General features: G+C 40.3%; 1 protein-coding gene and 1 long non-coding RNA gene across 9 annotated transcripts in view; one reads left to right on the top strand and one right to left on the bottom strand.

Moving 5' to 3' along the window:
• Positions 1-4,624, bottom strand: part of LOC308566701 — a 115,293-nt gene extending 110,669 nt beyond the window's left edge. For both annotated transcript variants that reach the window (XR_014000219.1, XR_014000220.1), the window contains exons 1-2: positions 4,403-4,624; positions 3,189-3,387 (exon numbers count right to left, since the gene is read on the bottom strand). This is a non-coding gene — a long non-coding RNA (uncharacterized lncRNA). The remainder of the gene's footprint in view (positions 1-3,188; positions 3,388-4,402) is intronic.
• A 133-nt stretch (positions 4,625-4,757) lies between these two features.
• Positions 4,758-26,155, top strand: part of MAP4K3 (mitogen-activated protein kinase kinase kinase kinase 3) — a 124,030-nt gene continuing 102,632 nt past the window's right edge. For 6 of the 7 annotated variants that reach the window (XM_081156978.1, XM_081156980.1, XM_081156979.1 and 3 more), the window contains exon 1: positions 4,758-5,154. In XM_081156978.1, coding sequence (XP_081013104.1) covers positions 5,059-5,154 — 96 coding nt within the window. In that variant the 5' untranslated portion in view covers positions 4,758-5,058. The remainder of the gene's footprint in view (positions 5,155-26,155) is intronic. The other variant, XM_081156981.1, reaches the window with a different exon arrangement.

Genomic DNA, 26,155 nt, shown 5'->3' with positions numbered 1-26,155 from the left:
ATGCAGTATGCCTTCTTCCCTGGCTAATTCTCTATTGTCTTTTCATTCTCAACTTAGAGGTCCCTTCCTCTGTGAAGATTTCTATAACCTGCTAAGACTAGATTCAGTGCCCTCCTATGTAATCCCAGCAACTCCTGCTAAAGGGCAAGTAGAATCTACAGAGGATGGTTAAACATGACGGTGCTAAATATTAAAAATGTAATAAAAGGAACAATGTTTTACATATCAGAACTTCTCTTGATATATATACCACATGAGATAGAAAGGAATACTATGGTAAATAGTTACATGTGGGTCATAGTTCTCCCAAGGGATACAACAGGCAAACATCCTCAATCGGGTCCCCCACCCCCAACCCCACCCCAAGCATTTGGAAATATGTGCGGCCATTTTTGTTGTTGATGCCAGTATGGCTGGGAGTCGTCTTGATGGGGGTGGGGGTGGGGCAGGGAGGTTATAATGCATGAGGACAGTCCCAAAATGCTAATAGAACCTCCATTGAGAAACACTGTACTAGGAGGTATGCAAATCTGGGAGCAGAGCTGAATTGCTCAGAATAACACAGAGGAAACTGAGAGCTGATGCCCCAGGACTTTCATCTCCACCCACTCCCCATGCAGAGCTCCATCTCACCTGTAAATAAATACTGAGTACATGCTTTTAAGAATATTAGTTTAAAGAAAATTAAAAAATATGTATTGGTTTAAAAAAGAGCCAATTAGCAAGAAGCATTTAACATCTCCTGGCTCTGCTTCCCTGCATCCCAGTATTTATCTCACTGTAAAGGAATTATCTGTACCCTTGAGTTCAGGGACCATGCCCTATTGTATCACCAGAACCTAATATAGTTTGGCACATGATAGATGCTCGAAAAATATTTCTGAACTATGGCTCATAAAATGTTAATATTAGCCCTGAAATCTTTTCCGAGTGTCAACCCTACATATTTATCATTAATTTCACATTTCCACACATCAAACTTAACAGGTACAAAGAGAATCATCGACTTTGATCCAGCGCTAAAACCATCCCCCAAAAAACCCCAGTTCCTTTTATGATGGCAAATGTTACCACCTTTGGGGGATCCTCCCAATTATGTAAGCCAGAAGCCTGCAAGTCACCCAAGTCTCTGCCTGCTTCCTCAAACCTGTTAATCCCATCTTCCAATTACCTCCTGCATTCTTTTCACTTCTCTCCTTCCTCAGCATCTCCAGCCTTAATTCAGGGTTTCTTATATACGTTATTGCATTTGCTTCCTAAACCATATCTCCATCCCCACCCGCCCTTTAAAACATTCTAAAATATTAAAAATAATAGTAATTAATACTTTGTTCGTTTACTGTGGTGCCAGGCACTACTGTCTTTTACATGTACTTTCTTTTTGACTCTTTATGACAGTTTGAAATAATTTCCTGAGGTCATTCTGTAAGGTGACAGAGACAAGATCTAAATCCAGGTAGCCTGACCCAGAGCTGTGCTAGGCTAGGCTATATAACCTCCTGGAACCCTCTGCCATATTGTTTCACATACATGTCTGTGCCTGATTCTCTCTCTTCCCCTGGTGGATGCCCTAGTGGTTGTCTCTTCTGAGCTAGGGCTTGCTCCGTATTTCTTCCCCAGAGCTCATGATGTACTGAAAGTGAGCGGCGGTTATGCTGGATACGAATGGTGGCTATGAAATGGAGAGCTGGTGCGGAGACCAAGGAGTCCCTAAGCCACAGACCTCTGAGAGAGAGGCTTATTGAAGAGTGGTTTGAAAATGTTGGCAACTAATTTATTCCTGCCCATTTTAGCCTTTATGTGCTCCCTCCTGCGCGATGCTTACATAGGTGGGTGTTTTAAGGGGCTGCGGGTAAGTGACCAGCCTGGGGTATAGCACCTCCTCATTTGTCTGGCTAATTCCAATGCATTCTTCAAAATTTAGCTTTAGTATCATTTCTATACCTTCCTGTCTATATTAATGTCCCTCCTCTGGGCTTCTCACAGTTTTGTGAGACTGCAAACTCCTTGAGGGCCAGGGCCATGGCTTTTCTTCTCTGTATTCTATACCACTTAGCATAAGAGAAATGTTAAAAAGTATATACTGCAAAGCAGAGTACAGACTAGTGGCTAGGAGTCTGGCTTTCGTGTCACACAACCTCTGTTCAAATTCCAGTCTGCTGTTTTACCTTGAGCACCTCAATCTGAAAAAATGCAGATAATAATACTTAAATCATCAAGTTGTTATGAGAATTAAATGAGATAATATGTGGAAAGTAGTTGACTCAGTTCCTGGAACCTTGTAAGCACTTGGTATGTTAGATATCACTATTTTTCTATTATTATAATGATCATTCACTAGCACTATCTCATGAGACAAATTGCTTTGGAAAGGGGGACTGCGTCAGTGAGTTTCCTTTCACTGAAGATACGGTAAGTCCTTAGGCACTTAATGTGTCCATAGGTTTTAGAATTGTGGTGAAACGACATACATACAATGAAACCAATTTTACCACAGGCTAATGGCTGTAAACAAAAGTTCCTATGGCATCTCATCAATGTCATAACAAAACTACACTGAGCGAATCGATGGATCTGCTGTATTCAAACAGGGGTAAATCCAAGAGAGATGCTGTAGAAGTAGTTTTTTATTTGAAAAGATTAGATAATTTCTAAGGATGCTTCTAATCATAGAAGAGGGAAGCTATTTCTCTGATTCAAAGAAAGTGTGATCATTAGTATTACTTCTAGCAAAGTGAGTGTTAGAATAGAATTTAAAAAAAACATCGGATTTGGCTGCATATAAATATTACAAAGAACAAAATATTTTATTCTTTGTGAGGAGTTAATTGTACAAACCCTTTGATTTATGTTGAAACCCATATGGTAAATCAGACCCTTACGTGAAAGTCCATCTCTTTTCAAGTGGACTAGCTTGGTCCTGCCAAAATGGAACAAACAAAACTTTAAAGACTGTCCCAGCCCTACTGAAATGTCTTTTCCCTTTGAAAGAAGTCTATTAGTGATGCAAATGCAAAGTTATCTGCACAGATGATAATCCTAGCAAACAAAACAGTGAAACCATTAGAACGGGTCTTGTGCAGCATTCAGTTCTGAGAATCCTGAGAATTTGGCATTCCAGCATTCAAAAGGCAGAGAAAGAAAGCAGAACTGGTTCCTGTTTGGGATAGTTTGTTAGGTCTGCTTACCTGAATCCTGGGCTAATTATCCCCATGTTTAGCTTAGAGAGGCCAAACAATTCTCCAAACGCGGACAAGCAGAAGGAAGGCCTGCGCTCTGGGCCCCCAGCAAGTGCCTTGAACAGGCAGAAGCAGGATCCTTGGTCAGGGGATAACATGTAGTCAGTGGTTTAATTCTCAAGATACCAGAGCCTTAAGGTAGATCCATCTAGAAGAAATCCAATCATAAATATTCATTGGGCAGCAACTTAAGTAATATGCTCATATTACTGATGCTTTAAAATAATTAAAAATTCGACAATTGAAAGGCTACTTGTATAGGTGAATATATGTTCATATTCCAACATCTTTTAGTCAGTAGATACTCCCAGTAAACTTCTTCGGGAATTTAGCAAATACGCAATCGTACTGTACACAAAAGGATTTTTGAAAAGATAAAAATGTACGAAGAAGTTAACCATAAGTCGTATGCTTGACTATTGTTTGATTACCTTTATTTTATCCCTAACAGGTCTGATGAGACCTGGTTTCTCAGGAGCCAGCAGGCATTAGGGAGTACCAGCGGTCAGAGGGTGTGACGCCTAAGGGTATCAGCGAAGCATTTCTGAAGCAACCCTCCAAAGCGGTCTTGCCCCCGTGGTCATCACCTGATTAAAACTTTTGGAAATGCCCAGTGTCCGGCTTATTGAGAACAGAAGGGCAACCCTCCACCCCCGCACGCTTTCCTGGACAGGTATGAACGGCCCGCACCGGCGGCCGCACGGCCGGGACGTGAGGCTGGAAATCTGGGTCTTCAGCCGGGCGGGGCTGCGAGCAGGTGACGCGCTTCCGGGCGGTCACGTGTTCACACCGCAGGTGCGGGAACGGCCCCTCCGCCCTCGGCCCGCGCCTCTCGGAGAGGCTGCCCGACGGCCCGCGCGGTGCGCGCCCGAGTCCGAGGATGCGGCCGCCGCGGGCGGGGGTCACCCGCGGCTCCAGCCCCGCGCTCGGCCCGCCTCCCGTGCCCCCCACACCCCGGCCGGCCGGCGGGCGCGCGGGGTCGCTGCGGGAGCTCCGCGCCCTACCCGCCGCCCCGCCCCGTCCCCGTTTGCGCCCCGCAGGCTCGCTCCGGGGCCTGAGCGTCTGTCGGCTGTCGGGGCAGCACTTTTCCTCAGGGTTTTGCCTCGGGCAACCCCTTCCCGCAGCCCCGGTCGGCGCGCGGTGCTGGCGCGTCCTCCGCGTACCTGCCCCTGAAGTTTGGGGCGTCGCCTGCCCTGCGAAGTAAACTGTCCCACCTGCCGCGGGCCGGGAGCTGGCCCGGCGCGCGCACTCGGTCGTCGGGGCACCGGGGCGGACAGGAGTTACCCTCCGCCCGCCCGGCCCGCGGCCTCAGGGGCGGGCAGACCCTCTCTGACCGGGGCCGGGGCCGGGGCCGGAGCGGCCCCTGCCGGGCGGGCGCGCGGAGCGGGGCGCGCAGAGCGGGGCGGGCGCGCGCAGGGGCCGGGCGCGCGCCCTCCGGGACCGCGGCTGCGCAGTCGCGCGGGCGCCGGGAAAAGGGGGAGGAGGGCGGAGGAGCGGAGTAAGGGGCGGGGGAGGAGCGGCGGAGGCGGAAGCCATGTTGGAGTTGCACCCGGAGCGAGGGGCTGCGAGCGTTCTCCTCTCCCCGTGGGTGTGACCCGGGCGCGGCGCGGCGCGGCGGGCGGCGGGGGGCGGGGACGGTTAGCCGGTCGTCGTCGTCCGCGGCGGCAGCGTGAGGGGAGCGGCGGCCGCAGCGTGGAGCCGGGCGATTGTGACCTCCCGGGGAGCGCGGGGCCGGCCGCGGCTCCCACTCTCCGTGTGGCCCCCTGAGCGCCCCCCCTCCCCTGCCCGGGAGGGAGGCGGGGGGCACCCGGGGCCCGCCATGAACCCCGGCTTCGACCTGTCCCGCCGGAACCCGCAGGAGGACTTCGAGCTGATCCAGCGCATCGGCAGCGGCACCTACGGCGACGTCTACAAGGTGAAGGCGCGCGGCCGAGGGCCGGGGTCCCGACGCGGCGCCGGGGGCCGGGGGCGGCGGAGCCCGGGCGGCCGAGCGGCGCTGCCCCCGCGGGAGGCGCCGGCGCCCGGGCGCCGTGGGGGGAGGCGGAGCGGGCGCCCCGGGCTCCGCCGCCGCGGCGCAAACAAAGGGCCAAACGTTTAACCCCGGGACCTCCAGCCCTCACCTGAGCCCTGCGCCCGGCGCGCCTCCCGGAGGCTGGGCGCGGGCGGGAGCTGCTGCGGGCCGCGCCGGGAGGGGCCGGCGGCCCTGGGGTCGGCGCGGCGGGGGTCGGACCCGCCGGAGCCGCTGTCGCCCGGGGACTCTGCCCACCGGGCCCCGTGCAGTTTTCACTCCGGGCCGCCTCCGTCGACCGCCCCGCAGTTTTTAGCCTCTTAGCATCCGCATACCAGTTTCTATTAATTTTCTGAGTAATGACTTTCTTTTGTAAAAGCGATCTAGTTAGCATGATTTTTTATTTTTTTTAGGAAAGAGAAACTTTTTTTCTTCAAGTCCAACTGGACTTTGATGCCTTACTAAAACTGTTTTTTTTTCAGTGGCCGGTAGGATTTTTTTCTTTTTTTTAACCGAATTGAGTGCTTTGGAAAGAGACTGGTTGGCCAGGTTAGAATTCAGGGCCCGCGAGCGGTGCGGCGTTCCCGTTGTAGAGGGACCCCTTCTAAATGCGGGGCATAAATCACTCCGCCCTGCCAGCGCAGCCCCGCGGCGGACGCTGCCAAGACCCGAGGCGGACGTGCCAGCCGCGGCAGCAGGCTTGATTTAGTTGTGGATCTCCTTACCGGTAACCCAAGTGGAACGACTCCTGTTTCACGTGGCACCTGAGGATGGACAGTGCTTAACTTGACTTTGGAAAGTTTAGTCTTAACTTTATTTTGCCCGCCTTTAAGCAGTCGGTTTTGACTTTTACTCACGCATGTTACTTAGATATTTAACACGGCGCAGTCAGTACTCTGCTTTAGTCTTGTGGATGATTTGCTTTCCACCATCACTTACCACTTTCCCCCGTAGACAGGTGTATTGTGCACACCTGCTGTGTATAAGGTACTGGGCATCAAAGCACTTGGGTTGTAGCGGTAAAAAAAACAAGACATGTTGCCACACATGTTTATATTTTTTTCAGACAAGAACAGCATTAAACAGCCATTTAAATAATTATTTTATTGCAGTTTTATTTTGTGTTGCGGAAGAGAAAGGATTAGGATTAAGGTTATAAGAGCGTGTAACCGGAGGACCTGGTCTCCTTTGGGGAGTCAGAGGCAATGGGGAGAGGGAATTATGCCAGGCAGAGCACAGTCTGTGAAGGCTCTGAGTCGGAGGTAAGGATTTGAAAGAATGCCTGTATGGCCTGAGCAGCCAGAGAGGGAGGATGGCCCTCCATCATCATGTAGGCCTCTTCGGTCTTATAAGAAGGTCAGGACAATGGAGAATGAAATTAAGTTTGGATTTTTGAAAGATCTGCCTAGTACAGTGTGGGGAGTGGAGATTGCGGGCAGGAGGCAAGAGCAGTAGGAAGCCATTCAATAGTTCAGGTAAAAATAACCATTATTGCGTTTGGGAATTGATGGTGATTGTAAAAGTTGAAATGAGTGGATCCTAGTAGCTTTCAGCTGGTTAAGGGAGTCTAGTTATATTCAGATGAAAAGTTAACTAAAACTTTGCTAACGTATAAGGCTTAGGTGGCAGTGGGTACAGTAAGATCTTTATCAGTTCTTTATACTAATAATTGGCCATGTATTTACTATATTTAGAAAAAACAGCTGGTAGTTAAGCCACATGATTAAAAAGTAAACAAATTAAGGCCTGTAATTTCCTAAGGACATCTAAGTGCAATACAGGTATAAGTTGATTAATCTTGTCATCTTTTTAAAATAATGATAATAAAAGCTAACATGTATAGAGTGCTTATTACTTGCCAGGCACTACTGCTCTAAGATTTTTCCATGTAGTAAACTTCTTTTACTTAATCCTCACAACGACTCTATAAAATGGACACTGTTATTAACTCTATTTTGCAGTTGAAGAAACTGAAGCATAGAGAGGTTACAGTAACTTGATAAAGTTGATCGGTGGCAAAGCCAAAATTCAAACCAATTAGCTTTAGAGACTGTATTCTTAACCAGTAGGCAGTACGGCTTCTCTAAAGATAGGATATGAGCAGGTGATGTGTTACTGAATTTCTAGTGGAGAAATTGAGGCACACATTTAATTCAGCATTTCACTTATAGCGACACTCTGAGTTACAGTGGATCTTGAAGTAGTAGTTGGAATACCTAACTCCTGCTGTGCAACCAGGCCTCACTGTTTTTGTAGTTTGCCAAGTGGACATCACATAATAGATGCTTGGTTCCTGCCTGCCAGACTCTTCCAATACCAGGGACCTAAAGCAGAAAAACTCCATGTGGTTTTTGGCATTAGACCTCCTACTTGCTAAATAACCCACAGTTTAAACTCTTTTTATTTTTGTCTATAATCATGTTTATGCTATAAAGATAACATTTTTCGTATTTGTTTTGCTGTTTTAGATTTTTCTTATTTATAAAGATTGTGTTGATTAAAGAGGGGTGCATTAAGGGGTTTGTTTTTAAAAGCCAGTATGTATAATTTGCTCCTTAATTTGTCAGTGTTTAGGTGCTGAAAATGAAATGATCAGATTAAATAAGTTAGAGACTTAATTATTTATAGTCATTCTTAAGAATGTTGGTGTTTTAAAGGAGTTTTATTTTGAAAACTGTATCCTACTCCATTGTAGTAATGTGCTTATTATATTTCAGGTGGCATGGTTTAGTTAAAAAGCATTGAACTAGGACGTGGAAGATCTGGAACTTATTAGCTATGTGGTCTTATAAAAATTTAGCCTTTCAGAGCTGTTTTGTTGTGAAGGTATTACCATCATATGCCCTTCTGCTTATGGTGTTAAATAAATGACTTGAATTTTACTCAACAAATAAGGTTTTATTTTTTCTAGACCCCAAAAAAATGCAAATATGTTTTTCCTCTGCACTGTCTTAAAGTGCATGGAAATATAGTTTGTTGTTTTTAAAGAAGTTATACTTACTTTTTAACTTCCTATAACTGTGGGCTTTATCTGTCAGTCAGATGATGTATCTGTAGCAAGGATCACCTAGGGACCTAGGAGTTGACAACTAGAGAGAGCTCTGGTAGGTCCTGAGGAGGCCCTTGAAGCCCTCTGAAATTACTGGGTTAATGCTGTATGTATGTATGTTTTTCTGGAGAGATGGCTTAATAGCATTCACTATATTCCCAAAGAGTTCAGTGATTCCCCCAAAAGAAAAGAATGAATGACCTGTAGGTTTGTCATTTGAAAGGGTTTTCTTGGAGAAATTAGGTAGGTTTTTATTTTACCTTTTTTTTTTTTTTTTTTTTTACCAGATCACATTATCAACATTTATCAACATTCATATGATTTTCACATGCATTGTGCTATCTTTTCTCACAAAACTTTCCAGTTTAATTTGTATTATTCCTCCCCATAAAGTCTTCATGTCCTGATGATGTTCTGCACTTACTGCTAGAGAGAAGCAGAGGATCCTGAAGCCAGAGAAAGGGTGAGGCAAAGGATGTTTGAAGGGCCAGTCTTCATGTGTTTCTCAGGAGGTATCTTAACTAGTTCCATGGCTTTAGCCCGGTTCGTGTGAATGACCCCAGATGTCTCCAGCCTTATGCTTTCTCCTGAGCTGTAACCTGTCTCCAGCTAACCTCCTCACAGACTGCATCTTCCCCTAAGTGTGTGCCTTTCCTCATGCCCCTTTTTGTCAAAAGCCCCAGTGTTGACAATTTGTTGATAAGGCTTGAAGCCTTGGAATCATCTTTTATTTCTGGACTGGACTTTGCAGGCATTTTCCATAGTGTAGCTGGGATGCTCCAGGGAAAGCAGTACCATGAATATAGTGTTAAAGACAGAAGTCCTGTGGCCTTAACCCAGCAAACTCCTAACTTACTTGACTACGGGATTCTTTTTCTCTGTAATATTTATTGCTTGTCCTTAGAACTAGTGCCTTGTGCAACAGGCTTTGGAAATTTTGTTATTTATTTTATCTGTGTATGTTTGGAGGCCTTTTCCTCTGAAGCAGAGGCTGCAATGTTGCTAAACTCAAAAGTAGTATTTACATGGTAGTCTGTGTAAACAGACTTGGAGTCTGTATGAAAGCTGACAGGAGAAAAATTGAAGACTGAGCAGTGAGACCAGGAAATTATTTTGTATGTTCAAGTATTTAGTGAATTATGTATTGGCTTATTTGTAACTGCATCTTTCAAGGTGTTCTGATAATATCACCAAATTCTTAGATTAGTGTTTTATAAGAACCTTTCGGGAGAACTTGGTTCTGAAACCTCCCTTCTGACGAGGGACATGAAGACCTTAAGCATGTAGAAAAGAGCGGCTGAAGGAAAACACATGGTTATTTGGGATTATGCTTATTTTTATTCCACGGAGGACAGCGTTTAAAGGGACCAGAGGAAGTGGTCCTGAACGTTAGAAAGATTGCTTGAATACTTAAGGTGAATTAAGGTAGAATTTCTCAACATCAGGAGTTATTTGAGATGAAAATTGATAATGGAACAGACTGGGATAATTTCTCTACAGTGCTTTAAAAAAAACAAAATACCTCCAGGTTATATGAGTTTGATATGGATCTGATTCCATGAAGGAATTGCTTAACTCCAAGATTTGATCTGTGTATGTAAATTTACTTATGAGAGGAAATCTAATGCATTGTTATTTATTGAGAATGAATAGTTGGCAGTTTTCTTTTGAGAGTACATTGAACAACTGTTCTTCATTGAAGAGTTATAATCTGAACAGAAATGCGTTAGAGACTGTGGGTGGAGTAGCAAAAATGACAAGACTTGGTACTAAGAATTTACAGGAACATAAAATGTGTACCTACTTTTAGTTATCATAGTTTGAGGTCAAAACCTTGTTGATTTTATCTTTTCTGGCATTTTAAATCTCTTACTGTTTGAGAGATGATCTAGATAACCGACCTCTAGCATAGCGAGTTTAGTGCTGGACTCTGGAGTCAGGCTCCCTAGTTTCACCACCTCACCAGCCAGTTACTTAATCCTCTCTCTATGCCTCAGTTTCCTCAGCTGTAAAATGGAAATGCTTAGAAAAGTGCTTAGGACAGTACCTGACACATAGTACTCAGTAATTAATTGGTGTCAGTATCGAGTACTATTTATTATTATATATTTCTTTTGCTCCTGTCCTCCTAACTTGCTTTGCTCCTCATGCTTCTGCCTCAGGACTTTTGCACTTGTTGTCTGTGCTTGAATTCTCCCCTCCCCCAATATTTGTATGCTTTGCTTCTTCGTTTCCCTCTGGTCCCAGCTCAGATATCACCTTTTAATGTGCCTGTTCCTTACCACCCTATAAAACACAGCACCCCGCCCTCACTTTCTGTCTTTACCAGGGATGAATCCAGATTTTGTAAGGGCCTGAAGTTTATGAAGTTTGGGGGCCCTCATTAAGAAAACAAATACATTAGAATAAAAAATTAGATATGAAAGTGCATATTTATTTAGAATGAGAAAAGATGTCGCAACAAAATCCTCTAATCCTTTTCTTCTGAGATCTCGTTAGGCATTTAATCAGAAATGCTCTTGAAATGTTTCCAGTTTGCAACCTGGCTGCTTCTCCCTACCTACAATATTCTATATCCCAGTAACTTTCAGAACTCATAGAGGCCCACACAAGCGAGGGGACCTGACTTTTAAGTTTTGTTAGCTTCATAGAAAATTTAGCTCTGCTCCTTACTCTTCTAATTTTCATTTTGGTGTGCATCGCCCTGTATTTATTTGTTTGTTGACTTTCTCTCTGCACTAAAATGTGAATGCAGGAAGCTGATGCTTTTTTGTTGTTGTACTGTATCGCTAGAACCAGAAAGAATGCCTGATACATATTAGACTCTTATACATTTGTGGAATGAATAAATGAACTGGCATGAGGAAATAACTTGTGCTGCTGAGTTTAGAGGAAAGAGATCCTTGTTTCTGGTTGGGAGAAATCACAGCAAGTAGAGGTGGCATTGGACTTGACCCTAGACCACTGGCATTAGTGGGTACAGAATGAATTAAGCATTGTGGATTATTATTCATCCTACACTAATCAGTAGGATTAATGTAAATATATTCTGCAGATTAAGCAATGTTCATAACTATTATATATATATGGAGATACTTTGTCATTTTAACTGAATATATGTAGTTATTACATACTATTTTTATTTTGTTTTTTGAAAATGTGATTAAATTTGGCTTTTAGAAAGAGGTCTTCGTTCACCAATACCAAAAGGCCTTAGATTCAGGAGATGGAAATCATGTTTGTTTTCTGCTTTAGCTTTGTTTTTTACCGTCCTTTTTGTTGTTGTTCTGGAAGATGCCACGCTTCAGAATTCCAGCTGCCTTGACCTGAGATTATAGGTTTGGGTTCCTATAATGTATTGCCTACCTTGGTCCTTAAACACTGTGGAAGAATTTTAGATTTCACTGTAAACTTAGGTATGTTCAAATAAGACATTTATTTTGTTTGTTTAAACTCTTCTTAGAAATTTGAGATGGTTAGAAAGCTCTTTCTGTATAAAAAAGTCTCAATGTATTTGATGGTGGATAGTAGTTTTCCAAGATTCAAATTTCTCTTTGAAATGACTAACTGTATCACTTGTAGCAAATACTGTTGTTGTTGTTTTTCATTGAAATGACAGATACATTCAGCTTATTTTCAAGGAAATGCCAAATATGTAAGCTTTAATAATCAGTTCGTCAGTAAAAATGATGTTCTGTGGAAAAGTAGCTTGTGCAGTTTGCAGCTCATGCTGTTCCTAGAGACAACCATTGCACTTTGGTGTGCAGCATTTCATCAAATAGAATATTAAAATGACATGCATTCAAGGGTCAAGATCCAATACAATTAATTTATATGTGTGCTTCAGCAAGTGAAACTGGCCATTCTTTTTCCTTGTGGGGAATGGCAGTGAGGAATACAGTGACTCCTAGTGCATTGTGGGGCTGCTTTCTTGATTTGTGCTAAAGCACTAGCATTTGGACCATCATTGCTTTTGCACTATTAGTGCATCTGTCAACACAGTAAAAGGGGGCAAATGACATTTTAGTATTGCTATCAAAATAGTTTCGACTTTTAAGACCCTTAAAAAATAATCCAGGGATCCCCAGATTTGTGCTAGAACATTACATGGAGTAAGCCAAGGGTGAGGTTAAGTGGTGATGGGCCACACAAAACAAACAGAAGGAATGGCAAAGGGGGAAACCAGGTAAGAAGCGTCTTGGAAAAAAAATTGACAGCTTTGTGGAGAAATATGGGATGGAGAACAGTGATTCAAAGAGGACTTCACAGTGTTAAGCCTGATTGAGGAGCATATTATAGGCACTTTATAAATATTTGTTCAAATAAATTAATAGTTGCAGAATGATATCAGTTACAAAGACAATGACGTTGAGAAGGGGAGCTGTGATGAAGTTTGGATGTTTTATTAGAAAATAAAGAGGTATCTGTGAGATTTCATTATTTTCTTGCTTTGGTTACTCTAAAGAAACCCTAATAACTTTTGTTTGTTTGTTTTCTGGGGAGATTGGCAATTCTTTAGCAGTGTCTTTAGAACTAATAGAAACTGATAAAGGTCAGTCCCTTTCTCCCAGCTCTTCCTGAGGGATTGCCAGGAGGATGAGCACAGAGATGTCCTGTTGAAGAAGAGCCGTGCAGGTTTGGAGGGTAATTGATACAAGGAATCAGTGATTGGAACAGGACTATGGCTAGGTATCTTTTTATGTCATAAAATTTTAAAATGTTTCTTGTTTTTTTCTTATTATGACATATGTACATTTTTAAGAAAGAATAAATAATGAGACAACTATAAGGAAATAATTAAAATGATAATTTAACTCCCAAGAGAATAAATACGCGTAGTATTTTGTTGTATTTTCTTCCAGGTTTTTTGCAGACAAATTTTTTACAAGACTTGTATGCTGTTATATATTTTTAAATTTAAATTATAGTTTATTTACCGTGAAATGCATAGATCTTGTGTGTTTCAGTTAGATGAGTTTTGATATATATATATATATATATATATATATATATATATAAAAGTGTGTAAACCATGCCCTTATTAAGATGGAACATTTCCTTAACTTCAGAAAGTTCCTTCGTGTCCCTTCCCAGTCAGTAGGTTACCCCCCATCCCATGCAATCACTGTTCTGATTTCTATCACTATAAAGCCCTTCTAGAACTTCCTATAAATGAATCACAAGTGAATTTGCCTTGGCACCTATGACAAAAATCAACTGACAATATTTGTGTGATATTGTGGACTCTGTTCTGTTGTGTTGAACTGTGTGGTTGTCCTTTCACTGCTGCCTCACAGTCTTGCATATTGTCACTTTATAGAAAGCCTTGAAATCAGGTGGTGAGGACTGCAGCTGTTTTCTCCTTTTTGAAATTGTCTTATCTATTCCAGGTCCTTTTCTTTTTATGTGTAAATTTTAGAAATAGCTTTTCAAGATATATAAAAAGCCGCCTCAGATTTTTGTTTCAGCATATTTTGAAATAATTATAAACTAGGAAGTTGCAAAAAGAGTACAAAGAGGTCTCTCCACCCACTGCTTAGCTTCCCCTCTGCTGTCATCTTTACGTAGTTATAGTGTATTATCAAAATGAGATTGATTGGCACAATGTAATTAACTAGCCCATGGATTTCACCACTTTTTGCATGCACCCATTTTTTTTTTTCCCATGTCTTTGTGCATTATTTTGTGCCATTTTTATCACATATATAGCTTGCTGGGATTTTATGGGGATTGCATGGGATCTGTAGTTTAATTTTTGGAAAATTGAGGTCCTAACAGCATTGAGTCTTCAGATCTATGAATATGGTATTTTTGTTCATTTATTTATGGAGGTCTTCTTTAACATCTCGTCAGTGTTTTGCCTTTTTCCTTTTTAATTTATAAATTTTATCTCTAGCTTTTTCTAATATTATAGTAAAATATAGCTATTATGGAATACTTCCTCAAGGTGGTACAGTAACTGGAATGTGAGCCACATTTTCAGTTTTTATTAAAATCCTCACTGTTCTAGTGGTGTCTGACTTTCTTTGACTTAACCTTGTACATTTTTAGCCATGAACATATGGACTTCTTTTAAAATTGGCAAATGTGAAAAGAAAACAGGGGAAATGACTCTTTTAAAAGCTATGCACTTTAGCTTTCTTAAGATTAGAACAAAGTCCTTAGAAACCTGATTTATTTTTATATATGAGATATATGTGTGTATATTTTGCAAAATTTATATTTTTTAAGCTTATTAAAGAAAAATAACTTAAGGTTTGCTTCATCATTAAATGAAAAATAAATAACACTGTGCTAGATTGTTTATAAAATCTTAAAGAATTTGTGATTTTAAGGAGTGTGTACTCTGATTGAGGAAACAAAATATGCCTAAAAGGAATATCTAAAGAACATTTTACAAGAGTATTTTTAACAATTAAAAGAACAATGGCATATTATAAATAACCATAGAGATTTAGTGTAAGAGAAAGATAAATTGGAGTTAAGAGTGAATCTGGCAAAGACTTCCCAGAAGAGTATATCTTGACCTGGGACTTCAAGAAGCACTGTGTTTGTATTTGTGGAGAACTGTGAGGAAAGCCATTCCAAGAGTAGACAAGGATAAAAGTACTGCCGTGGGACCAAAATGGGCAACGGGAGACAACCATTCTAACTAAAGTGAGGGTTTATATTGGGAAATGTGACAGATAATGTTCCAAATACCCAAGATACGGACAAATGCCAATTGAAGAATGTGGACTCATCTGATTTACAGTATATAGTGTTCTCCAAATCCAGTAGGCCTGTCTTGTCTTTCTAACTTGCTTCAGTTGCTATCTAGGTAGTATTCGGTGAGTTTTATTCTATTTTCCCCCTTCTCTGTTGGGTTACAAGTTACACATTTTATTTTTATACTTACGGTCATTACCTTAAAATTTCAACATGCATGATAAAGTTAATGTCTTTTAGTTCTCTCTCTGGTCAGTACGTGGTGTTTAGAATGCCTGATTTCAGTTGTTGCCTTCCTATTCTGTGTTGTCGTCGTCTCTTATTTTGGTTATACAATGTTTTTAAATCTCCCAGATTAGTGTTCATTATCATTGTTTTATACAGACAGTGCTGTTTTACATTTACCCATATGTGTTTTCAATTTTCTTGGTCACCGTTGTTTCTTCGCATCTTACTCCTCAATTTTGGGTTCACTTTTCTTCTAACTAGTGAGTATTATATTATTTGGTAGGGTCCTCCCTCCCTCTGTTCTTGTCTCTCTCTCTCTCCCTCTCCCTCTCTCTCTCTCTCTCTCTCTCTATATACACACACACACACACACACACACATTTATTTCTGAACCATTTCAGACAAATTACAGACATTGTACTTCTTTACCCATAAACAATTCAATGAATATTTCTCAGATACATTCACTTAAATAAAACTACATTATACAAATCAAAATCAGGACATTTTAATTCTAATATAATACTATTATCTGGTGTATAGACCTTATTCAAATTTCTACCAGTGGCCCTAATAATGTCCATATAGAATTTTTCCCTTCAGTCCAGAAACCAATCCAAGATCATACATTGCTTTTAGTTTCCAAGACACTTCATTCTCTCTCTTTTTTTTTAATGTATCTTTGTTGATTTCAGAGAGAGAGAAACGTCAATGATGAGTCATTGATCGGCTGCCTCCTGCACACCCTTGACTGGGGATCAAGCCCGCAGCCCGGGCATGTGCCCTTACTGGGAATCGAACCACAATCTCCCGGATCCTAGGTGGATGCTCAACCGCTGAGCCACTCCTGGTCAGGAATTCATTCTCTTTTAATCTAGTTTTTCAGCCTTCCTTTGTCTAGACACTAACATTTTTTAAAAAAATATATCTTTATTGATTTCAGAGAGAGAGAGAGAGAGAGAAACATCAATGTTGGTAGAGTCATTGATCGGCTGCCTCCTGCACGCCCCCGACTGGGGATCAAGCCCGCAACCCAGGCATGTGCCCTGACGGGGAATCGAACCGCGATCTCCTGGATCCTAGGTCGATGCTCAGCCACTGAGCCACGCCCCGCCGGGCTAGACACTAACATTTTTGAAGAGTACACATAATTTATTTTGTAGAATGTTATTTTGGTATGAATGGTGATTTTTTTTTTTTTTAATGCAGGTTACACATTTCTGCCAAAACATATAAGCGGTGTGTATCCTCAGTGACTCATAATAGGAAGTACATGATGTTGATTTGTCTCATTATTAAAGTTAGCTTTGATCACTTGGTTAACAATGTATCCACCAGTTTTCTTCACTGTAAAGTTTTTTTTTCCTTTTGTAATTAATCAGTAATTTATCTGGAGATACTTTGAGATTATATATCTCCTTCCTCATCTAACTTTCAAACGCATTAGATTTAGCACCCGTTGATGGTTCTTACTCGAATTATTGCTATGATGGTTGCAAAACAGTGGTTTTCTCCATTGAATTCAAGTTTATTGGTTGACATTCTGTTTTCAGAAAGATCTTTTACTTCTCTGTTCTTTTTTTTTTTTTTTTTTTTTTTGGACTTACAGGGTTCTTATTTTATTCATTGGGTTCTAAGTCATAACTATCATTTATTTTGATGCTCAGACTATTTCAGATTTGGTCAGTTATATTCTGTTAGTAAGCTCAGGCTGCCAAACCAAATACCATAGACTAGGTGTCTTAAACAACAAAAAGTTACTCATAGTTCCGGAGACTAGAAGTCTAAGATCAAGGTGTGCCAGCGTGGTTGGCTTCTGGTAAGGACTCTTTTCCTAGGTTGTAGATGGCCACCTTCTCACTGTGTGTTCACATGGCAGAGACTGAGTGAGCAAACTCTCTGGTGGTGGTTCTTTTATAAGAGCACTAATCCCCTCATGACCTCACCTAACCCTAATTCTCTCCCAAAAGCTCTATCTCCAAACACCATTCAGTTTCCCCTGTTATTAACATCTTTCGTTAATGTGATACATTTGTTATAATTGATGAACCAACATCGATAAATTATTATAACTGAAGTCTGTGGTTTACATTAGGGTTCACTCTTGGTGTTGTGCATTTTATGCGTTTGGACAAATACGTAATGACATATGTCCATCATTATGGAATCATACACAGTATTTCCACTGCCCTAAAAATTCTCCCCTCTCCCTACCTCCCCACCTCCACCCCTGACAAGCCCTGATCTTTTTACTGTGTCCTTAATTTTACCTTTTCCAGAATGTCATATAGTTGGAATCATACAGTATATAGCCTTTTCAGACTGACTTCTTTTACTTAGCATTTAAGGTTCCTTATGTCTTTTTGTGGCTTGATAGCTCATTTGCTTTTGATTGCTAAATAATGCTAGTGTATGGTTATACCATAGTTTATGTATCCATTCTTCTATTGAAGGACATCTTGGTTGCTTTCAAGGTTTTGGCAATTATGAAGAAAGCTGAATAAAACACTTGTGTGCAGTTTTGTGTGGACATCACTTTTCAACTTATTTGGGTAAATACCAAGGAGTGCATTTGCTAGATTGTGTGGTAAGACTGTGCTTGGCATTGTAAGAAACTTCCAAACTATCTTCCAGTGTGGCTGTACCATTTTGTATTTCCACCAACAATGAACCCTGTTCTTATTGCTCCACATCCTCACCAGTATTTGCTATTGTCAGTGTTTTGGATTTTTGGCCATTCCAATAGGTGTCTTTTGGTATCTCTTTGTTTATTGCAATTCAACAGTGACATAGGATGTTGAGCATCTTTTCACATGTGTATTTGCCATCTGTCTATTTTATTTGGTGAGGGGTCTGTTCAGATCTTTTGTCCTTTTAAAAATTGGATTGTTTTTCTCCTTATTGTTGAGTTTTAAGAGTTCTTTGTATATTTTGTATACAAGTCCTTTGTCAGACATGTTTTCTGCAGATATTTTCTCCCAGTTTGTGACTTGTCTTTTCATTCTTTTAACAGCATTTTTAGCAGAGCAGAAGTTTTTTGTGACTGTCTTTAAAAAATGTTATTAATTTTTAAAGAGAAGAAGGGAGAAAGAAAAACATCTGTGTGAAAGCAGAACATTGATCGGCTACACCCTGCACACCCCCTACCCAGAACCGAGCCCTCAACCCCAGACATGTTCCCTGACTGAGAATCGAAACAGAACCTTTGGTGCAGGGATGACCACAACCAACTTAGTCACACCAGCCAGGACACAGCAGAAGTTTTTAATGAAGTCCAGCTTATCAGTTTCATTGCTTGTGCCTATGGTGTTATATCTAAAAATTCATTGCCAAGCACAAACCAAGGTCACCAACATTTCTCTTCCATTGTCTAGAACTTTCATAGTTTTGTATTTTACATTTATGTAAGTCTATGATATACTGAAGTTAATTTTTGTGAGGGGGTGTGAGATCTGTGTCTAGATTATTTCTTTTTTTACAAGTGGATGTATGTTGTTTCAGTATCATTTATTGAAGAGACCATTCTTTTCCCATTTAATTGCCTTTTGCTTCTTTGTCAAAGTGCAGTTGACTGTATTTGTATGGGTCGATTTTTATTAATTTGCTAGGGCTTCCATAACAAAGTATCATAGACTGGGTGGCTTAAACAACAGAAATTTATTTTTTCACAGTTCTAGAGGCTAGAAGTCTTGAGATCAAGGTTTCAGCAGGGTTAGTTTCTTCTGAGGCCTCTCTCCTTGACTTACAAATGGTTGTCCTCCTGGTATCTTTACATGGTCTTCCCTCTGTGCCTTTGTGCTATATCTAGATAGTTAGAAGTTATTAAAAAGTTGTAGTATTGAGTCAGTACAGCAGACAGCTGAGAGGGAGTAAGGACTAGTGTCTCTTGTGTCTAGTTAGGAGGATATACAGTTGTTTTCTGAAGCCATTATCCTTTTCTTAGTGTATCCCTCAGTATTTATTAAGCACTTGTGTTGGGCTTTGTAGCATGGCTGATGCAGATGTCTTTTCTTTCTTCAAGAAGGTAACAGACCAGATAAGGGGATAGTACTACATAACTTAATTGCAGCATTAAGTAATATGGAGCATTTTGTGATTATGTTTCTTGATAAAAGTTCAGGAAATCAAAAAATGATTACAGTCTATGGCCAAATAGGAAAAGCTTTTTAGAAGAGGCGTAATGAAAACTGGGCCTTGAAATGCGGCTTAGAAATAGGTGAAGTGGGTTGCATTGTAGTTGAGGTGAATAGTGCAGAATGAAGACCTGATGGGGGAGGAATAAGTAAGAAGGGATCATGTAGGAAACATGTCAAACTATATCAAATGATAGGTACTGGAGAATGGGAAATACTGGATATTAATAACAACTAATTATAATAGCAAATTTATGGAGTGCTTAATATGTTCTGGGTATGGTCTTATGTAAGCACTTTGTGTGTATTCTCATTTTAATCCTCCTTATTGCCTTATAAGGTAGGTGTTGTTATTTCCATCTTACAGATGTGGAAACTGAGGCACAAAAAGAAAGGTCAACAATAGGCCTGAAGTCATGCATCTAGTAAGTGATACAATCAGGATTTGAATTCAGTCAGTTCTCACTCCAGAACCCATGCTTTGTAGTCACTATGTTTTGCTCTAGAGAGATAGGTGAGACCAAAATATGCCTTGAGAAACTGTCTCCAGGGTATATGTTAAATATGATGGAAATAAGGGAACCAACCATTGAAGATGTTTGAACATAAGCGAAGATAATGAGCTACTCAGTGGCAGGGACCACTTCTTAGTCCTGTGGGGGACAGGTAGCTGTGATGTAGGTTGGATTATTAATCCTTAGTCTGATATTTCAGATTATCTGGAAGATGGTGCACCAGTCCAAGAGTGAATGGTAATGATATGAATTAGACTAATAATGGGAAGTTTGGGGCATAGATGGCCTGGGGAGATGGGAAAGCTGAGTGAAGCAAGATGTGAAGTTAGATTTGGGACAGATTGATTGAGATAAAATATTTAAGTAGAAAGGTGTCATCCTGTTCCTCTCCAGCCCAGCCTGGCCTCCATCCCCCCCGTAACAGACTATCAGATTTGAAGGGATATATATATAGTAAAGAAAGAAAGAGCAAACATGAGCACAAGATTTCTTCAGTGATGGGAGCCAAGAGTTTTTAAAGGAAGAGAAGCTCTTATTTAACTTCCTCCTGGCTTTAGTATCCAAGGAATTAAGGGACTTCAAGAGTCATGGTTTCAGCCCGGCTGGGCGTCGCTCAGCGGTTAAATGTCCACCTAGGATCCAGGCGATCGGGGTTCGATTCCCGGTCAGGGCACATGCCTGGGTTGTGGGCTCGATCAATGACTCATCATTGATGTTTCTATCTCTCCCTCTCCTTTCCTCTCTGAAATCAATAAAGATATTTTTTTTTTAAAAAGTCATGGTTTCAGTCTTCCTTTGGAGGAATGATACGTTAGTAAATGAATGAAATAAGATATAACAGACCTGCGCTGTAAGTACACATGTATGTGAAAGTTATGGTCTTTAGGAAAAGGTTCAGTATTAAAAGTTACTGAATATTTTCTAATTGAAACATGAGAATAATGGAGTAAACAGAGATGGAGGTTACCTACAATTGTTATCAGAGTTGTTTTCCCAACATGTGTGCATCATTAAAATCATTTTTTGGATTCCTGTTTCACTTTCAGTGCCTCGGGAATAGGTACTTGCCTCCCATTGTCTCTATACACTCTTCATCCATGCCATTCTTAGGAGGTTACAAAGTTGGCAGAAATAAGAGTATTGAAGGTGCTGAGTGATAGGAAACCAGATGGACAATGTCATTATAAAAACTTGTTGATCTTTCCTTTCTCTATTCCTTGCTACATCTGTCCCCACCCCATGCTGCACCACTCTTTCTCCCTCCCTTCAATAAAAACTCAAACCCCAAACCTTCAAAGAGCATTGAGTAGAGACTATAAAATATAAAGCCTTCTATAGAAACAGGCCACATAGAGAGTTGTTTACTTTTTGACTGTCATTCAGCTTGAACAGTAATAAGTAAGCCATTGTCATTTTTATTTCAGGTATTAAGTTGACATTTTTCTTTTAGGGGTCTCATGTTTCTGGTTAGTGCTGTGATGTTGATTCACTAACACTACTGGAGTCTGCTAATCATATAAGATGTTTTGATTTGGAATGTTGAGGGGTGTGTTTTTCCTTCAGTAAACTGTGGTTACATGAGGTTTGACAAACTTGGGTTTTTTTCCTTTCAAAAACCAAAATTGAAGGTTTCTGTTAATTACTGGGCAGAGTTGCTATTTTTGCAGTAGGCTTGTATTGTTTGTGTTACGATTTCTTTAGCTGTTTTTTATCATACTGTAATGCAGTATTTGAATTAAAATTCGAGGAATATTTTCGTAACCTAAGTATTGCTTTTATAAGAACTGATCATATGAAAGGTCTGAAATTTAAATCAGACTATGTTTTTTAAGATTTTAGACAAAGTATTTTAAAAATATAATTTAACTAACTTTGGTGGGCTTTATAAAAGACTGAAAACTAACTTTAATGTGGTCTAATTTTTTTTAACAAAGTTGTTTGCAGGAATTATTCAATTGCCTGATATGATCAGCTGTTAATATATTTTTATTTATCTGACCAAAATTTAAACTCATCTTTTAAAATTTCATAACATGTAAAAATTATTTTAATTATTTATTATGTAAGATTTTTACGTAAACTTTATTTAGAAGAGTTTTAGATTTATAAAAGGTCACAAAAATGATAGAGAGTTTCTTCATATACCTCGCCTGGTTTTCCCTTTTGTTAACATCTTTTATTACCATGGTGCATTTGTCACAGCTAAGAAACCAACATTGGTACATCCCTGTTAACTAATCTCCACAGTTTATTTGGATTTTACTAGTTTTTCCTTAATGTCTCTTCTGTCCCACAGTCCTGTCCAGGATACCACATTATGTTTAGTCACTGTGTCTTTAAGCAGAATTTTCTGGTCTCTGAAAGTTTCAGATTTTTTGTTTTTGATGACAGTTTTGAGGAGTGCTGACCACGTATTTTGTAGTGTTTCTCAATTTGGTTTCCTGGTGTTTTTCTCATGGTTGGACTTGGACTGTTACGGGTTTGGAGGACGGGAGTGTCCATGCTGTCAGCATGCCCTGCCACTGGCAAGGCTTGCCTTGGTCACCTGGCTGCCGTAATGTTTTCCAGGTTTCCCCACTGTAAAGTTACTCCCCTCACCTTTTCATGTTGTGCCCTCTGAAAACAAATCACTGAACACAGCCTCACACTTAGGGGGTGAAGAGTTAAATTTCACCTTTTTAATTACAGATACATACATATCTATAATTATTTCTGTACTTATCTGTCTGTATACATTTTAAGATAAACATGAATTCATACTGATGTCTCTGAATCTAATTCAGCACCACATGGTTCGTTCTAGCATTCTTCCGTCGCTTATATGTAGCCAGCCTCCTTCAGCAGTGGGAAACCTGGGTTCCACCGTCCACCGCCATGTATTTTGTATTTGTTCAGTCTCAGTATATCTGTACAGCTTTTTAGGAATTGTCACAATTTTATTTTACAAGTTTTCAATCCAAACTGTTGGCTTTAACTTGCTCTTTTACTCTTTGAATTAATAACACCATGTGCTAATAATTATTGTTCTGTGAACTTTTACGTGTAACAACCAATTTTAGTCTTAATCCATGTTATGATGTAGGAACTTAAATTATCTCTATTTTACTGATGAGAATAGAAGGGCACAGATTGCTTTAGTGATTTGCCCAAGGATCCTCACCTAGTAAATGGCAGAGCAGCCATTGAACCCAGACAATCTGCCTATGGAGTCCAGGCATTTGGCTGCACTGCCGAAAGTAGGTGTGGGGAACGGAGCTAAACATCTGTTGCACTGGTTTCTAATTTTTTAAAAAAGTATTACTTTTTGCTAAGGAAGAAGGGTTGGAAGTGATTCAGTGATATCAGAAAAATCCCCAAAGTATCTCCCTGGATGTGAGAGCCGACAGTGGTTAGAAAAGAGTAAACTTCCTTAAAAAGGCAAAAACATGCAGAAATGGAACTGTATACTTACTAAAGAAGAGGTTTGTTTTCCTCTGGTTAGTTGAGAAGATTGTGCTTGTGAGGAAAGTAGTTTATGCTTTTGAAAATGTTCTGGAATAAAACATAGACGGCTGTTTTTTTCCTTTCCCCTAAACCATCTCACCATGATTGCCAGAAGATTATTTTTTCCTTCTGGTAGAAGCATGTGGTTCTCACTCTCTTCACATATGTGTCTTGCACAGAGGAGAAAGGAGTGGGTCAGAAATTCAGTTTGTAAAGGCGTTTAGCTGGCAGCTGGTCAAGAACCAAATCAGTTGAAGGGATTTCTTTATTAACATGCAGAAACATTTAATCTATTTCACCAGAGGCTGTTTAGCATTTGGTTCCATTGGTCAGTGTACACAGAAAAGCTTAGTTATTCTGGAGCTTTGTTTTCAAACTGTCATTCCTCCCCACCCCACATCTGTCTTAATATTTTAACAGGTTTACTGCGATATACTTCACATACCATACAATTCACCCATTTATTTTTTTAAAATATGTTTTTATTGATTTTTAGAAAGAAGGGGAGGGGGGAGAGAGAGAGAATAAATAAAGAGAAAGAAAGAGAGAGAGAGAGAGAGAGAAAGAAAAGAAAGAAAAGAAAAAAAAGAGAAAGAAAGAAAGAAAGAAAGAAAGAAAGAAAGAAAGAAAGAAAGAAAGAGAAAGAAAGAGAAAGAAAGAAAGAAAGAAAGAAAGAAAGAAAGAAAGAAAGAAAGAAAGAAAGAAAGAAAGAAAGAAAGAAAGAAAGAAAGAAAGGAAAGAAAAGAAAAGAAAAGAAAGAAGAAAAAAAAAGGGGAGAAAAGGCATCAGTGGATTGTCTCCTGTATGCCCCCCTGCTGGGAATTGAGCCTGCAACCTGGGCATATGCCCTGACCGGGATTCGAACCTGCAACCTTTTGGTGCACAGGACAGCATCCAACCAGTTGACCCACACCAGCCAGGGCCAATTCACCCATTTAAAATATGCTGTTCAATTAGTTGTATAACCAGTCTGACTTAAATTTGAATCTTAAAACCAGAGACAAGATAGTGATAGATGGAATTTATTCTTCCCAAGTGCTGTTGATTTAAGGATTGGAGAGACATGAAAAACCATTCAAAACTATCAGAAGGTGGATTTTTTTTGTTAAGTCCTCATTGCACATCATTTCCATGTTTTCATCATAATGCCATTTTCCTTTTCCCTCTTTACTGGCTATCTCCTTTGCACCCACTCAGTTTTAAGGCATTTAACCCCACAGACCTGTTTCAACTAAGTCATAAGCTAAAGCTAGATTGTATTTATTACTTGTCTTCTAGTAAGTACAAGGGGACAAGATCTTATTTTGTGTGCTGACAGCTTTCATTTCTTTAGTTGTAGAGTATGTTAAATTTCGCCTGTTGCTTAAGCAAAGTCAGATTAGTTACACAGAAAATCTAATGGAAACTTTAATCATTCATTCTGATGCTTGTTCAGTTGGTCTGCATGCTTGTAAAATGATGGCTTTGCATTTGGAACTGTTTGAGCACTGTAATTTTAAAAAGCACCTCACTTCTAGAAGGAGTTTGGTCTTTAAAAGTACAGGTTGTCATTTCACGGAAAACAAAATCTGGTTGTGAACCATACCCAAGTTATGGGCCGTTCATTACACCTGGCTAATAGAATTGTTTATAGCCTCTTGAACTTCATAGTTCTTCCAAAAATTATTGGTGACAGTTATGATTATCTATAGGTCTGGTGGCTTAATTTTTGATAAATGAATTATCATTTATATAATGAATTTCCACTTACATAATATTTGTTTTTCATACAAGTTGAAAGTATTAGAATGGTACACATTCTTAAAAGAATTGAGGCATAGTAGGAAGGGTAGGAAATAGTGACCTGCAAGCAGGTGGCAGTGGAGGTGGGATGTGGGGGCAATTTCTCAAAAACATTACGGAAACATTTTCTTAAGAGAACTTACTTTTCTGAAAAATGTGCCTAATATTATTGTAAGTTGAGTGTTTTTGAATTGCTACTTGTTTCTATTTTCCCCAGAATGGTATTAAAAACTATTTTGAAAAAAGACTTTAATGTAAAACATCTAAAATTCCCACACACTGTGATTTGACAGGAAATACTAACTTTAAGGTTGAGAGCAGGATTTTTCCCCCCCTGCATCTAGGGAGTACTGATCTTTGGAGAAGATTGGTGCCTGTTTTGCTTCTCTGGTTTGGTTTTCAGTAGAGGTTGGTGGGTATGTTTCTGCTTTCCAGTGTGGCTCTTTCTGTATAGATGTTGCTTGTGGTGAAAGTATTAAGACTGAAGGAAACGGAATCGTGGCTGAGTATTTTAATGCTTACACTGATAACATTCAGCTAGCAGATAACTGTTTGAGCTACTCTTCTTTGTGGCCACCTTGGGAAAGTATAATGGGAATCTGTTAATAACTGTGTGTGCTGTTTACCCCCGTGAGTGGCAAAGTGATCCAAAGCTAAGTTTTCGTAAGAGTTGCTTAATCAACTGTATGAGGTGGAGCCTAGGAGTCTTGTACTCAAAGAATTCTCCAGGTAGCTCTGAGAAAGACAATTGTGAACAGACTTGTTTATCTGGTGGCACAATATGCCTACTTTTACCTGGTCTCGCCTTTCTTATGACCTTTTCAGATTGTATTCTCTTCCGTTTTGTCCCTGTTTCTGGAATGTGCACCTCTACCATCATGGTTGTTCCAAGTCTAGCAAATGGATTCTCACAGTCAGTTTCAGCCATTGTAGTAACTGGCTGCAACCTGTTTTTGACTGTCAGTCTTTGGTTTCAGATATGTTATGATTCTGATTGTTTTCTCATCAGT

This window comes from Miniopterus schreibersii, assembly GCF_964146895.1.
Source record: "Miniopterus schreibersii genome assembly, chromosome: 13".
Taxonomy (NCBI): Eukaryota; Metazoa; Chordata; class Mammalia; order Chiroptera; family Miniopteridae; genus Miniopterus; species Miniopterus schreibersii.
This window is presented reverse-complemented; position numbering and strand designations above follow the sequence as displayed.